At 33.8% G+C, this 16,590-nt stretch overlaps 3 protein-coding genes and 1 non-coding gene across 9 annotated transcripts; 3 read left to right on the top strand and 1 right to left on the bottom strand.

Moving 5' to 3' along the window:
- Positions 1-2,866: 2,866 nt before the first annotated feature.
- LOC124929348 lies at positions 2,867-6,662 on the top strand. Of its 2 annotated transcripts, none has more exons than XM_047469688.1 (8): positions 2,867-3,003; positions 3,107-3,542; positions 3,669-3,786; positions 4,729-4,847; positions 5,072-5,157; positions 5,977-6,086; positions 6,168-6,200; positions 6,451-6,662. In XM_047469688.1, exons 1-8 carry the CDS (start codon positions 2,907-2,909, stop codon positions 6,496-6,498), a joined length of 1,047 nt encoding a protein of 348 aa, XP_047325644.1. In that variant the 5' UTR covers positions 2,867-2,906; the 3' UTR covers positions 6,499-6,662. The 2 variants fall into 2 exon arrangements, with proteins under 2 accessions (XP_047325644.1, XP_047325645.1); XM_047469689.1 differs by having other exon boundaries at positions 3,669-3,788; positions 4,767-4,847.
- A 100-nt stretch (positions 6,663-6,762) lies between these two features.
- LOC124929345 (pentatricopeptide repeat-containing protein At2g16880) lies at positions 6,763-10,542 on the bottom strand. Of its 5 annotated transcripts, none has more exons than XM_047469686.1 (5): positions 8,073-10,542; positions 7,612-7,676; positions 7,326-7,541; positions 7,169-7,233; positions 6,763-7,089 (listed from the first exon to the last, which is right to left on the bottom strand). In XM_047469686.1, the coding sequence occupies exon 1, from the start codon at positions 10,484-10,486 to the stop codon at positions 8,147-8,149; it is 2,340 nt and encodes a 779-aa protein (XP_047325642.1). In that variant the 5' UTR covers positions 10,487-10,542; the 3' UTR covers positions 6,763-7,089; positions 7,169-7,233; positions 7,326-7,541; positions 7,612-7,676; positions 8,073-8,146. The 5 variants fall into 5 exon arrangements, with proteins under 5 accessions (XP_047325642.1, XP_047325639.1, XP_047325640.1 ...); XM_047469683.1 differs by having other exon boundaries at positions 8,079-10,542; XM_047469684.1 differs by having other exon boundaries at positions 7,326-7,676.
- A 3,076-nt stretch (positions 10,543-13,618) lies between these two features.
- On the top strand, positions 13,619-13,779 carry LOC124933238. Its single transcript, XR_007098936.1, has one exon. It is a non-coding gene; the product is annotated as a U1 spliceosomal RNA (small nuclear RNA).
- A 168-nt stretch (positions 13,780-13,947) lies between these two features.
- On the top strand, positions 13,948-15,260 carry LOC124931524. The gene is made up of 3 exons (XM_047472005.1): positions 13,948-14,171; positions 14,457-14,799; positions 15,021-15,260. The coding sequence occupies exons 1-3, from the start codon at positions 13,999-14,001 to the stop codon at positions 15,084-15,086; spliced, it is 582 nt and encodes a 193-aa protein (XP_047327961.1). The 5' UTR covers positions 13,948-13,998; the 3' UTR covers positions 15,087-15,260.
- Positions 15,261-16,590: the final 1,330 nt, after the last annotated feature.

Genomic DNA, 16,590 nt, shown 5'->3' with positions numbered 1-16,590 from the left:
GAAGGTGTTTGATCCTTGAAGTATTTATGCATGGCATCCCTGAAAAGTTTATTCTTGTCCATTGCTCTGTAAATGATGTGCATGGCGTTGTCATACAATGGTGTTGCATCCCAGCCTGAACTTAAAGATTCCATTTTTCTCATGGCTTTTTCAAGCATCACTGTACATTTCGTAACGCACACCAAATTCTCTGTAAAAGTTATTCCGACCTCATCCGGAGTTGTGTTCAGAGGTGGTGACCTATTCCTAGGTTCTGTTGCTGCTGCCGCCGCCGCCTTTGGGGTCTGAGACACCCCATCAATATCATCCTCCTCGTTCTCCTCCTCCTCGTTCTCTCTAAAATCATTATCCTCGTCGTCGCTCTCCTCCCACATCCCGGGTAGTGGAATGCGTCCCAGAACGCTTCCACGTCCAAATCCTCCATTATCCAACTCTGTATCCAGCCTAAACTTCAACGTTGTGTCATTCCAACATGACAGTATAGGAAATCGTCGCTCAGTAACTCCTCCCAGTTCAGGGTTGCTCACCCTATACACGTAGCATAGCTGAAACATACATATGTTAAAACTAAATATTTTTGAAAACATGAAAATGAATTAGTGATAACTTACGATAAAGAACGTATGTGGTCCTTGGAAATGTCGTTTTTCATTCTGCTTCACTTTTGCGCATGATTGAACTAATCCTTCAAGTACAAATTTGCACCAATTGAACTTCTTGATATTGTCAACATCTGAAATAGATTTCAGAATTCTATACCTGCAAATGAAAAAAACATATTTGAGGATTATTTAACAATACAAATTTGTTGTCATGCAATTGAAAATAATAGAAATGAGATATACCTGGATAGGTTACCTAGGTGATCACACCAGAGAAAGCAACTGACAACAAATAATACGAAGTCTATCTTGAAATTGTTGTCAGCAGCTTTGTTCTCAATGATTTTGATCGGCATAGCAGTCGCTAACGGAGCGCCATTATCGGGGTTACCCCATCGAGTCCTAAATGCCTTCAACTTGTCATCAATCTCGTTATTTTGATATTCTACAATATCCAGCTCCCCTCTGGGGAGACCCAATACCATATGAACGTCCTCTTCTTCGATTTTCACTTCCTCGCCATTCTCTAGGGTGAATGAACATTTATTGCAGTCAAACTTTCTGACTAGATAACGAGAGATCTCCCCAGGGCATTTTGAAAGCGATAATGAAAGTAGAGCGCCAAAGCCTATTGACTTCACAGCATCTTTTTGTTCCTTAGACAGCATTTGAAGAAGATTGAAAATGCCACTAAACGATGTCCTAGTTAAAAATAAGTTGTGGGGGGCTGCTTTGGGAGCTGTTGCTCTAGGGGATTTTGGAACTGCTTTGGGAGCTGCATTGGGAGCTGTTGCTCTAGGGGATTTTGGAACTGCTTTGGGAGCTGCATTGGGAGCTGTTGCTCTAGGGGATTTGGGAACTGCTTTGGAAGCTGCTTTGGGAGCTAGATTGGGAGCTGATTTTTGGACAATACTTTTACGTTTATTTGCCCTACAACAACAAATGATAAACATTTAAAAGCCATGAAGCAAATAATCACTTAAATGAAGCAATTCGGGTCCCGAAACCATCCATTTCGGGTCCTGAAGCACCCTTTCGGGTCCCGAAACCATCTATTTCGGGTCCCGAAACCATCCATTTCGGGTCCCGAAACCATCCATTTCGGGTCCCGAAACACACTTTCGGGACCCTAAATTCAGCCAAACATTAAGTAATCCAACTTTCGGGTCCCGAAACCATCCATTTCGGGTCCCGAAACACACTTTCGGGACCCTAAATTCAGCCAAACATTAAGTAATCCAACTTTCGGGTCCCGAAACCATCCATTTCGGGTCCCGAAACACACTTTCGGGACCCTAAATTCAGCCAAACATTAAGTAATCCAACTTTCAGGTCCCGAAACAGCCTATTTCGGGTCCCGAAACCACACTTTCGGGACCCATAACAGCCTATTTCGGGTCCCGAAATCACACTTTCGGGACCCTAAATTCAGCCAAATATGAAGTTATCCCACTTTCGGGACCCATAACAGCCTATTTCAGGTCCCGAAATCACACTTTCGGGACCCTAAATTCAGCCAAACATGAAGTTATCCCACTTTCGGGACCCATAACAGCCTATTTCGGGTCCCGAAATCACACTTTCGGGACCCTAAATTCAGCCAAACATGAAGTTATCCCACTTTTGGGACCCATAACAGCCTATTTCGGGTCCCTAAATTCAGCAAATGCACAATAAATTTAGTTTTGGCTAACCATAATTCAACCATACACAATTAAATCAGACTTTCGGGTAACGAAAACTTTGTTTCGAAAACCATAATGCAGCAATACCCTAACCCTAAACCCTGAAACCCTAACCCTAATTGCAAAACCCTGACCCTAACCGCAAAACCCTAACCCTACGATTCTAAAATAGAAGATGTCTTATTTACCTTGTCCTTGGAGATCTTGGGGCCTTGCATGGAGATTTACCTGAAACACCAGCCTGAAAAGAAAATATTACGAAATGAACACGAAGGCGGACGATTCTGAAACTGAAATATTAAATAATGAGAAGTGTCTTATCATTTTCGAGCGAAAGAAGAAAGTAGAAGTCGGGATGCCGAAGTGATAAATCGCCAGAGAAGACGCCGGTTCGTTCGCCGGATGTGATAAATGAAAAGAAGAAAGAGAGAGAAGAAGAAAGAAGAAAGAGGAGCTGAAACGTTTTAATTTTATTTTAATTTTTTTTTCTCTCTCCTAGCTGCCTTGCTTTCGCTAACCTTCGTAGAATATCATTTCTCATGAAAGGCCTAGCAAGCAAGGAAAACAAAACAAGTTCACGAAAGTCTTCTTCACTAATTATCATCGAGAAGGAGAAAAGATGTCGTCAGGTGGTTCATTTCTGTGTGTTAACGGTATCCTAGCTTCTTCGACTGACATTCCGTCGCCAGTCTCTGTTTTACTGCAAACCCATCAAGGTAAATCAATCTCCCATCCAACCCATTCTTTCTTTTACGCAAATTCGGCTTCTTTTCATATGCCAACTTCGTATATCACTATATCAGTATATCACTATATCAGGAGCTTACACTACAACTCGGACTCATGACAACGGTTCTGTCTTACTCTTCTGGCAGAGACACTTGCGACGCCTTGCCGAATCCGCACAAATTCTCTGCAATTCAAATCCCAAGCTGTTGTTCGGTTCCAATGTTTCATCGGTTCCGATTCTTTGGACGTCGGACATTTGGGAATCGATTGAGCTTTCAATTGACGATTCGGTTAAGAAAGTGTTGCCGATTGCTTTGAAAGAGAAGAGTGACAGTCAAGAATTGTCTGTTACTGTGCTTGTGAGTGGGTATTTGGACCAAGATAAGGTTTCTAGGGCTTTCAATGTTTTTGTTCATGCGGGATTTTATGTGCCTCCTATGTTTGGCATTTCACACAATGCAGCCCATTTGGCTGTGGTTGGAAGGGGAAGGAGTTTCCCTAATGCAAAGTACTCAGATTGGGTAAGGTAGAAAAGTTTGCATAAGCACAATACCATTCTCAATAGGAAATTCGCATTATGCAAACATGTTTGTTTTTCTTCATGTTAGACATAATCATTGAATTTTGGTTTTAATACCTCGTTTTTGAACAGAATAAGGAAGAGTTTAGAGGAGTTTAGGCCTTCTTCAGCTACTGAGATCCTGTTATCCAATGATGGGGACCGGATCCTAGAAGGAAGTGTCACAAACTTCTTTGTTGTTTGTCGCAAGGTGAGTCCTATGTGCATCAACTTGACTTGGCAAAGCGTGATTATTTGATGTCTATCTCGTTTTTGTGTATTAATTTTATCATGCTATAACATTATTTTGACTTGTATCCATGCAATTTGTTGTGCCCTATTTGGAAATAACCATAGTCTATATATTATACCACAACAACTCACACAATCTCCCCAAATGAAAATTTGATAAGATGAGAAACAGAGAAAATAGTCGTTTTCAAATGTGAACTTATTCTTAACTTAAATATTATTAATCTGCACTCAAAGTGTAAGATTGTTGGTTTTATAGGAACTCTAAGAACACTTGTGGTATTTAATTAGTTGTCTAGACACTATTATTCCCATCTCAGTGATGTTGAACGAGTTAGGGTTTTTGACTGTCAAAGAAAATGTAGGTGTGGTGTGATAATCAACCTGCTATTCACATAGCCAATCATATATTTCATGTAAGAATGAACACATTGAAATCAATCACTACTTTTTTCAAGAAAAAAACTTGAAGAAAGTGTTATTTCCACAAGACATGTTCTTACTGGTGAATAACTTGTGGATATGTTTATAAATTCATACCAGGAAAAAGAATTAAAATTATCTGCAACAAGTTAGGCTTGGTTGACATCTTTGCTCCAACTTGAAGGAGTATTGATGATTATGTTAATGAAATAGCAAGAAACCAGATCGATATAAAAGGATATTGATGATTATGTAAATTATGAAATAAAAAATTTCTGATATTTAGACTGTTGTAACTATATATATGCACATTACCATGTAAATTATGATTTTATTTTATTTTTCCATATTTTTTTTCTTGTAAGATTATACATAGCAATGAGTATTCTCCAAAATGTAGTTTCAATTTCATTTGATAATCCTTAGTTTCTCAAATGTATATCAAGGTCATAATATTGGCATACTTCTTTCCCTCTAGGCTAGTGGTGATCAAAAGAAATATTCACTTGATTGTGCAGCTACACACACGCTGGAGGTTCAAACAGCCCCCCTCACAGAAGGGGTCCTTCCTGGTGTTATCCGCCAAGTGATCATCGAGTATGTTACTTTTGTTCTTAAACTAAGGTTATAATGCTCGTGCACTAAGATTGTGTTCCTTGTTGGTTGGTGAATTGCTTCTGGTTTATATGAGAATTGGCATATTATGGATCCAAAATTTTAATTTTAATTATTGACAGTTTCTCATATTGATCCGGAGTTTGATCTAGACTCAGAAACATGATGTTTTTTCACTGGAAATGGCAAAATTTCTATTTTTCCAGTATATGTTTCAGTATAGGAATAGCTGTACGAGAAGTTGCTCCATCATGGTCTGAGCGTGAAACTTGGGAAGAAGCATTTATTACAAGTAACATTTTTACCCCCTGCCTTCCCATTTTCATAGCTTTTTCTAGAATAAACACTTATTGATAGATTATATATAAAGTTGATTTATCAGATAAAAGAAGTTAGATATATCAAAATTTGATAGTGCATGTTAAACAAATATTATTCTTGTTAATACAAAAGAATATAGAAACATGATTAGTATGTTATTCCAACCCAATATTAGATGTTTATTGCTAAAATAAATTATAATGTTAAACTAATTACCAGTAGTTAATTATTCAAACTAATGTATGTGATACATTACAAAATTATACATTTATTTATTCAAAATATGTATAATGTAGGGTTGTAAACGAGCCAAGCAGAAAGTTCCAGGCTCGAGCTCGGCTCATTTAACATATATTCGGACTTGAGCTTGAGCTCGACTCGATCTTTTATAATAGAGCTCCAACTTGACTCATATGTATTTAGTTGTAGCTTAAGATGAAAGCTACCCCACGCTGGGCAAGCGAACCAAACCATTGCATGTGTTATACATAAAGAATATGTTGAGGCTCACAAATCAAATGTTATTGAAAAGTATGTTAAATATAATTCACAAAAACAAAGTTCAAATAGTGGTGCAAGTTTCACTGGAAAAGTGAGGGCACAATTTGCAAACTATATTAAGAATGTTACAGTGTAGAGTGAAGTCTGATCTCGAAGTTTATTTCGATGAAAAAGTTTTTTTTTGTGTGAATTTGATGCATTTTGAAGGGGTTGTTATATGTTAAGATGAAAGCTTTTGAGATTTCAAGATTTAGTTTATTTAGTTTCATTCTTATTTATATGCTTGTAGGTAGTTTGAGGCTTTTGCAGCATGTGGAGACAGTTCAAGTTCCTAGGTCACTTGAGTTACTGCATATGGGAAAACCATGGAAGGATATAATAACAGAGAAACGATTCACTGTACGATAAAATATAACAAAATACTTTGATATGTAGTTCTGCACAACTTACTTATATTTTCATGTTTAATGCTTAATTCAGGATAACCCTGGGAGGATTACCACAATCATCCAGGTATCGAATTGTTAATTTTTTTCTTTCTCGAAAACTTACAATTTCATATCCTAAAAGTGAATCGATCCGTTCATGAAATGATTTTGTAGCTTTTCAATCATGATAGAAACTAAAAAAGTTTTCCAGCTTTTACAACTTAGTGGTTCTATAACACTATTTAAAGGTGTACACTTTATGTCAATGTTGTTCCACTAACAAATAAAACAATTTAGACATGATACTAACCTTTTAACTCCATTTTCTTAAGCAGGAAGAGATAATAAAAAAAGCAAGTACAGAAGGATGGCCGGTAGTTTAGCTCAATATTTATTATGTCTTTAGTGGATGATGTATCAAAATATTGTGGAGGTATTCCTTCCACTATAAGCTAATTGTTTTTCTTCTTTCTTTCAAGTTAATATGATGACAGACCTTGGCAAAAACTGAAACTTTTTGGATATCTGTTATATGTTCTGGAATCAATGACCAAAGTTGCAATGTTGTGATATTATGTCTCATGATTGATGAAGAGAGAATCTGTAAACTTAAATAAGTGATCTTGTTAGTCAAACCATATGATATGTAAAACACAAGAAATTAGATGGTCCCTTAATAAGGGACTTAAATCTGTTGTTACTACACATTAACAAATTCTGACTCATATATGTTAAAATAATAATCAATTCTTAACAAAAAGAATAGTATCCTATGTGGTTAATGACATTCTTTCCACTAACTGTCGATTTTAAATTACAAACTTATACTATAGACACTGTCTTGGGATTTCCATGATCAACAAAATTTGAGAACTACCAGGCTGACATGAAGATCGCTCCTTTCTGAAAGTTCTCTCATGGTGTGAAACTAAGTAATTGGACAACTTGATTAGCCGAGCTCTTAGATCATTTTTCTGAAAATATAAACCGAGCCAAATTTAGTATGTTTGAAGATGCAGAAATAAACAAATGGGAGAAATTTTGGGACCTTACAGTTTATAAATTCTTGATATCTATTGTATGGATTATCTCAGTTCGAATCCTAAGACTAAGAGCACCTGCAAATTAAAAAAAGAGAAAAAGACTCGCTTTTCAGTATTCATGTTAAAAAAGGGAAAAAGAGAGAAAATGTTTGAATAAAAAACTGAACTGGTATGTATCTCCATGAGATTGCATCAATATTGAGACTGATGAACAATAATAGGTAAAATCATCTCAATTTCTGCAGCTGATTCATCTGATTAGTAACAGAAGTGTTTATTTCGAACCAAGATTGAACACCAAGGTAGAACCATCATAAGCAAATCGGTAGAAAAAACAAAGAACTTGCTCAGCAAAATAGTCTGCATCCGTTTCCGTAAGGTAACTACAAGAATTACTACCATGAGGGTTTATGTTTTCAGTATAAACCTGAGTTCATTGGTTTAAGGAAGTACCGTGGAAATAGAGCAGTTGAGCTGACAGATCAATGCCACTTTTCAGGAAACTGCAGCAGCTGGACCTATAAAGCATGTCAATAAGACTCAGAAGATTATACAGATGTATTTTTTTTCATTAATCCTTTAATCTATCTTTGTAGAGAGTGCACAAATTATTCTCAACCAGCATTAACACCAAAGAGAAAAGCAACATCAAAATTCATGAGCAAAATGCAGTGTTGGGCCACACATATCATCAAACTCAGCAGCTCAAAGTCCTAAAAATGATTATTCAGCAACGTAAAAACTAATCCAGTAATCAACAATCAGAATCTAGTAATGTTGCATTTTTAAATTTGGAAATTGAACATGACCTCATTAAAGTAGAATATTCAAGCATAATGATCACAAACCATGTAAAATACTTTGATAATTACATCTCTATTACTATATTTCTGGCCTTGGTAAGAGAGATATACCTTTACCTGCAGAGACTCTTGACGGTTTGATGAGATCTCAAGTTTGCAATAGTTGATGGAGAAAAACCCGTCTGCTATGAAGGTGCTGCGAAACCAGTTATTTTCTTTGCTACAGGCTTTTTTCTCTTGAGAAGTCCCTTCATTAAATTGAGATACACTGATTTACTCAAAATAGTACCCTCCTCAGTTAATCGCCGAAAAATAGACATGGCTTCTTTGTATTTCCCTTCGGCGCAAAGCTCATTGATCTGCTCCGAATAAGCTATAATGCTCGAGTCCAATTCTTTCGGGGTTTCATCAACTCCCACATCTTTTACTCTAATTATTTCTAAAGATCGTTCACCTAAATGTTTTATCTCAACCATTTTACCCATTATCTCCTCTGCTTCTTTAGCTTGACCTGCATCAACTAAAGCACTGAAAAGAGAATTGTAATTATAATCATCAGGTCTTAAACTTTTGGCATCCATATCTTTAACTAGACTCAATGCATCAGCAAGTCTTCCTTCTTTACATAGTGCAGATATTATTGTATTGCAGGTCACTGCATCAACTGCTCTGCCTTTTGAAACCCATGTTTTGAAAAGCTTAAGAGCTTTTTCAACCATCCCCTCCTTCAAAAGCCCATGCAGAAGAATGTTGCATGTAAATACATTTGGTTTACATGAGTTTTCTACCATTTTGTTGTGGAATTGGAAAGCTTTATCAATATTACCCTCCAAGCAGTACCCATGGATGATTGTATTATGTGTTGTTTCATCTGGAACCAATCCATTTACAGTAAGTTCATCCAATTTATGCATAGCTTGGTCCATTTTCCCTAACTTGCAGAAAACTCCGATAATAGAGTTATATGTGTCAACACTAGTAACTATACGTTTTTTGTTCATCTCATCCCACAGTTCAACTGCTCTATCATCATTTCCATCAAAATAGCAGCCAGTAATCAATATTCCATAGCTCATCTCATCAATAACATAACCTTTCTGGTTTGCATCTGTAAGTAACTCATAGGCCTCGTCCAGCTTTTTCTCTTTGCAAAGAGTATGAAGAACGGTATTTAGGGTCACATTATCCATCTTTAGTCCTTTGACACCCATGTCTTTCATCCTCCTTAAGGCCTCTCCTAGATTCCCTGTTTTACTATAACCACTAATCAATGTATTATATGTAAAAGAATCAAGAGTAAGTCCATTTTCTTCCATCTCCAGAATAAGACTGTTAGCTTTGTCCATGTTCCCAATTTTACAGTATAATTTTAGCAATATATTATAGGTAACTACATTGAGTGTCAACCCCTTCTGTTTCATTTCTTCAAACAGCTTCAGAGCATCTGTACTACTCTTGTGCTCAACACAACCATTCATTAACGTGTTGTAAGTGATCAAGTCAGGCAACAAATCTAAAGTCTCCATCTCATCTCGAAGTCGAAAAGCCTCGTCAACTCTTCCTTTACTACAAAAGCCATTGATCAACGTGTTGTAAGTAACAACATCAGGCAACAGATTCTGTTGTCCCATTAAATCAATAATCGAAGTTGCTTCCTTCAATAACCCAGCATTACAATAACAATGAACCAATGCATTATATATGTTCTTGTTAGGCTGTAAGCCTCTTTCTTTCATGTCAACTAGTAACTCCCTAACCTCAATCAACCTACCCTTTTTACAAAACACATCCAACATTGTACTGTAAGTTACCAGATCAGGTGAACATTTATATTCCTCCATTTTCTTCAGCATTTCCAAAGCCTCGGCGACCTTATTTCTCAAACAATACCCATTAATCAGTATATTAAACACGTCCGTATTTGGAACAATTCCAAGCTTGATAGCATCAAAGAATACCTCCTCACAAAGCGAAATGGGGGAGGAAGTAGAGAACTTTACCAACGAGTTAAGTAGAGTTGTACAAGTTAATAGATTTGGTCGAATCATTCTCTGCTTCATCTTCTTGAAAATTTGATACCCCATGTGCGGGCGTCCACTCTGCGCATAAGCTCCAGTGGCGGTATCCAGTAAGGCCTTGGAGAACCGAAGCTTGTGAGGAGAATGGCCAAGAAGTGTTTGGTGAAGAATGTGGTTGCCATCGACGGCTATGAAACTCAGGAGCAGTGACCTGGCGTCAGCAAACTTGTTGAACCGGAAGAGAGATCTTAGGAGAGAAAGGAGAGGATGGAGGTTTTCTGAAGGGTTGTTACGCATAGAGAAATGGGGAACGGAGCTTTCAGCCCATCTGTAGAAAGCGAGTAAAGTGTTGGGGCGTGAAGCGAGGTGTTTGGACGAGATGATGGAGAGTATGAGCGGTGGAGTGAGGTGAGGAATGAATTGTGAGAGAGATTGATTATTGGTGTTTTCGGAGGAGAGGATGTTGGTGATCTTATCGCCGATATTAGGCGGCGATAACTGGTTCATACTCTCTGGTTTTTGGTTCTTGTTCGCTAGGGTTTTACCATTAAGGTTTTAGAAAGAAGAAGAAGAAGAACATGATATCAGCTGAATTTGAAATGAGTTGTAACAATGAACAAGGACGAAAACTTAATTTGACTTCATATCACTCTTATACTTTAGTTATGTTCAAATGTTATCTTAAACTTTTATTATTAAAATAATATACAATTATCCGATTTTACCGTTTACTTTACAAATCGATTAAACGACCGATATTGGTATTGGTTACGACCGATATTGGTATTGGTTTTACTTTCTGGTTAGTTAAACGAAACCAATAACTTAAAATTTTTAATTAATTATTAAATTTATTAAATAATTTTTTCAAAATCTTTTATTTGTACTGTCGTTATTCTCCATTTTTTTATCAATATATTATATTATTGTAACAATTTAATATAATTTTTAATATTTTTATTTTTAAACTAATAATTATATAAATTAGAATTTTTTTAAAATTTCTATGCAAATTATAATTTAAAATAACTAATATATATAAATTATTAAATATTATTTATAATATATCTAATATTTATAAAAATAACTAATATAAATTAAAAAATATAAATATATAACTAAACTGGTTTATAAGTTAACCATTAGAAAAATAGTTTAAAAAATGATTAGAACAGATTAACAATCCACCGAATTATCAATTTCTTAATAATTTTGGTATAGATTATAAAAAATGAGTTATTTAAATTTATTAAAATAAAAATATTACGAGGATAAATATATATAAATATATTTTTTATTTAAATAAATAATATTTTAATATATTAATGGATATTTTGATTAATTAATAAGTAGAGGTAAAATGTATATAAAAATAAATGTAGAATTAATTTTGTAAGAGAGTTAGGGTTAATTTTGTAAGAGAGTTAGGGTGATTAATAATTCGGGTGTAATGATCTTTCACTCCCTTAAATCTATATTATTTTAAATTTGTGATTTATTTATTGGTACGATGATTGGTAGTCTATTTTTATGAGAATGAGTTATTTGGAATTAGAATTGGAATTGGAATTGGAATTGGAATTGGAATTGGAATTGAAATTGAAATGTCCAATTTTTAATTCTTATATTTGGTAGACACCTTAATATTAAGAATTGAAATTGAAATTAGAATTCCAATAGAATTGGATATAGTGTAATTTTATAGTTTTCAATTCCAATCTTTTTATATCGGAATTGTAATTTAAATTTATTTACTTAACATGTTTTTAACTTATTTAACAAATATTTATTTAACATGTTTTGACTAGCTTAATACGTTTTTAGCTTTGTAACTCGTTTTAATTCATTTCACACGTTTAGGCACGTTTAACACGTTTTTGATATTTTAACACGTTTATAACACGTTTAACACAATTTTGACAAGTTTAATATGTTTTCACATTTTTTACACGTTTTTGTCACGTGTTTGGTACATTTTTTACACGTTTAACATATTTTTCACGTTTTTGACACATTGAACACGTTTTTCACGTTTTGACACGTTTTTGACATGTTTAACACGCTTTTCACATATTAAACACATTTATCATGTTTATGTCACATTTAATATGTTTTTAACACGTTTAACACGTTTTTTTACGCGTTTAACATGTGTTTCACGTTTTGACATTTTTAACATGTTTTCACATTTTTGATACATTGAACACGTTTTCCATATTTTGGCACGTTTTTGACATGTTTAACATGTTTTTCACATTTATGTTAGGTTTAACATGTTTTTAATATATTTAACACGTTTTTCACGCGTTTAACATGTTTTCACGTTTTTGACACATTTAACATGTTTTTTTACACGTTTAACACGTTTTTCATGTTTTTGACACGTTTAATAGGTTTTTCATGTTTTTGTCACGTTTAACACGTTTTAAAGACGTTTAACATTTTTTTGACACACTTAAAATGTTTTGATACAATTTTGGCATGTTTAACACGTTTTTCACATACATATTTAATATGTTTTTGACATGTTTTACACGTTTTCACACATTAAACACGTGTTGACATTTTTTTTGGCATGTTTAACACGTTTTTCACATATTTTGCATGTTTAACATGTTTAACACATTTTTGACACGTTTAACATGTTTTCACACATTAAACACATTCATCACGTTTTTAGCACGTTTAACATTTTTCATGTTTGTCACATTTTTGGCACGTTTTAAACGGATAAAAAAACGTATAATAATGTCAAAGAAATATTAGACGGAGCAAAAAATAAATTAAACGAACCAGAAATTTTAAATGTTTCACAAGTATATTAAACGGAACAAAACATGTTAAACATGTCAAAAACGTAAAAAACGTGCTAAAATGTGTCAAAAGTACCCAGACGTGTTAAATGTGTCGTTAAACATGTCAAAACATGTTACACTTGCGGAGACGATGGGCCTGCCTGCCAGGCATCCATTTTGGGTATATATATATATATATATATATATATATATATATATATATATATATATATATATATATATTTGTTTAACATATTAATATTAATATATTACTGGAAAGTAACATTTTAATCAGCTTATTTCTTACAATAAACGTGATCTATTCTAATTTTTTTCTCCTCCTTGATCCACTTATTTCATTTCGGTAAATAAACTTTTAATACTTCACTAAAATCTTTTTATGATCATCCATGACACCAAATACAACATTATTAACATAAACTGAGAAATTTGAACAAACAACAATAGAATCTTAATTAATAACATTTATCTATCAACATTTAAAATATAGAGACTATACTTCAAAAAGAAGCTAAGGCCAATGTATGTTTAAAATCAAGGTCCTCCTTCAATTTGCAATATATGAATTATTGTTCATGTTTAAGTAACTAAGACATCAAAATCAGGTTATACTGAAATCCTCAGAATTATTAGTTATAACTTTTTTCAATAAGAAGGGCTTTGGAGGGGAAGATTCCAAATATAATATTAATTATAGTGTGTTGTACTGTAATTAATAAGAGGTTTTCCAAACAAATAATTTAGAATGTCCCACATTGAAAAGATGAAGTAGAAGAGAGTTTGAAAGACAAATATAAAAAGCAACAAACTTGCAACTAAAAAATTACTTACCTGGACAGGATCAATGGGCGATCAAGAAGGCCCATGGTCTAGATTCACGGTCTCCATTGCACTTGGGTGATGCGTTTGTCTAAGGTCAGCCCAATGGGTTGAGCCTGTGTCATAATTTGTGTCAGAGGGGGCCTGCGTCCGCGCGGCCCCTGCCAATTAATAGTTTTGAATTATTTTTTCTCTGTTTTTTATTAATTACTTGCTAAAAATTAAAACAATACATGTATTAATATATAAATATATTATATTTACTTAAAAATGTATGTATTAATAGATCCGGTTTTACTTATAAACAAATAAATATATGCCTCCTCCTCTTCCTTAGGTGTTCTTCATTGAGTACTGTTAACTCTCTTTCTTTCTCTTGGATAGATGGAATTATGTAGTGAATCAAAACCGCCGCCGCCGGCGGTGGTGAAGCTAAAAGCTATTGAAGCTACCACATCATCTTTTGAGGATTACGGCCAAGTAATTGAGGCGTCGCCGGATGGAGATGAATTCGGACCTCAAGATGCCCAACTGGATCTCAGCAAAGGAATCCCAAGGTTTTCTCTTTTTCCATCACTTGATTATTTGCAAAACTACCAAATAAAGATCATGATTTGACCAAATATAGAACAACCCTTTTATGTAAAATGAACTTCTCATCTCAATTCTGTATCAGCAGATCATAGTTTTTATTCTGCTAACCCTCTTGCCTAATTAATCTTACTGGAAGACAGAAGATTACAGATAGTTTGCATTGACTCTAAATGAAAGATCTAGCTAGGTCTTCTACAGAAGGATTTGATTAATTGATTATACCCTGACTGATTTGTTTGAATCATTAGGTTCTATATCATGCATCTTGAAAACAGGCCACTTAAGTTCTCAACAATCACACATCATGCTAGTGTGACTCAATGCCTTGGTTCAATAGGAGGCAAAGATTGGTACCTTGGAGTTGCCAAACCATCTATTCTGGAGTCTGCTGATGCCAAAACTTCTAACAACACAAAAGTCGTGCAATCGCATTCTGGGCATCTTTATGTGCCACCTTCTGTAGATGAATTGCGCGTTTTCAGAGTCAAAGGGTCTAAATTTCTGAAGCTGAATCGTGGTACATGGCATGCTGGACCTTTGTTCAAAGAAAATGCTATGGACTTTTACAATCTGGAGTTGAGCAACACTAATGTAAGCATCTGTTATCTCCCATTTAGGTTTAGTTAATTTAGATAGATGTATGTAAGACCACCCAACTTAGCTCAAGTTTCACCTAAGAGGGAATGCAAAAGGGAGTTACAACGAAAAACACAACCAAGTGGGATAACAATATCACCGAAAATCTGGTTAACTTTTGATTAGTTCAAAATGATACCAACTTATATGTGATCATTTGCGTCCATTTTGTGCAGGTTGTGGATCATACAACACACTACTTCAAGAAGGAAGATGGTGTGATCTTTGAGATTGAAGATTGAGAAGGATTTTATTAAAGAGAAAAAAAGAAGAAGAGTTTTAGATAATTTTGTTCTTAATGTTCATTAATATAATGACTGAAGTCTCTTTTATGTTCATCTTTGCTAAAACAACACTTTACTGTTTTCAGGTGTTCTTAGTTTGCTGAATAAGAATGTTTGAAAACCGGTTTTCATGCCTCGACCATGTGAAACATTTATATGTAAATTATTGTTATGTTCATTATCCAGAAAAAACTATGTGTTTGTTTGTCAATTTTTTTCAATCAAAATTACAATGATTTACAAAATAATCTTGATAGAACTAAAGTATAAGTGTTGCCAAATTAAATATTTGAATTCTAAGTACTCAAATAAGTTGATTGTATAACTAGTGTCTTAAAAGACACTAGTAAAATACCCTACGTTGTACGGGGAAAAATATGATATTTAATTCAATATGTTTATATATAATAAAAAAATATTTATATAAAATTAATATATATTTATATTAAAAGAAAATATATATACATATATGAACTTACAATATTTTAATTTTTTATAAACGAACTTATATGAACTAAATATTCTTATATAAATATAAACATGAACTTACACTATTTTAATTTCTTTATTAATTTTATAAGTTTGGTTCTTTTTAATGTTAAAGAATTAATTTTTTTAATATAAATTTAGTGGTGTTCTGTAAAATGTGTTCATAACAATCATTAAGAAATACTAAATCGTTGGAATAAGCTAAATTTAACCTCTTCAACAAAAACGGTATCACCCTCCATTACACCAAGTTTAGACAAAGACTTCTATACCAACTTGCTTCTAAGATGGGTTGAAATCTTCTTTTTAAATCTATGTAATTGTAATGAAAAGTGATCAGTTATGTTTACATGTTGTGTAGATGAAAGTTAAGATTTTAATTCCATTTAAGCCATCTGGTCCATTAGAGTCATTCCATGTCATCTCCATCTGCAAAATGTGTTTTCATAACTCAATTATTAAGAAGATACAAAATCGTTGGAAGAAGAAAAACCTAAATTTAACCTCTCCAACAAAAACGGTGTCACCTCCTTTACACCAAAATTTAGACAAAGACTTGAATACTCCACATACTTCCAATACGTGCTGAAATCTGATACAACTAAAATCATTTCATAACACACTCTTCACAATTAACTACATTATAACTGTCACTTTATTCTCGTCACTATATTTAACCATAATATTTTTCTCTCTTGTATCAAAATCTTCTTTCTGAATCTATGCAACTGTAATGAAAAGTGGTCAGTTATACAATTATCAATTCAAGTTTAGTAATAAAAAGAGAATCCAACATAAAAAATAAAGGGTTTATGTTTTGTATCATTATCACAACCAAAAATATGTTTATAGGTTCATTCATAAACACTTTTGCATTATATTTCTAAAAAAACGTTAATAAATTTATGGATACAAAAAGATGTATTTGGATAAGATACAATGAAAATAGAAACCTCCCACTCTGAAAGAGAGT

Source organism: Impatiens glandulifera, chromosome 3 (genome assembly GCF_907164915.1).
Source record: "Impatiens glandulifera chromosome 3, dImpGla2.1, whole genome shotgun sequence".
Taxonomy (NCBI): Eukaryota; Viridiplantae; Streptophyta; class Magnoliopsida; order Ericales; family Balsaminaceae; genus Impatiens; species Impatiens glandulifera.
The sequence above is the reverse complement of the archived record's forward strand: the minus strand, read 5'-3'. Positions and strand labels throughout refer to the sequence as shown.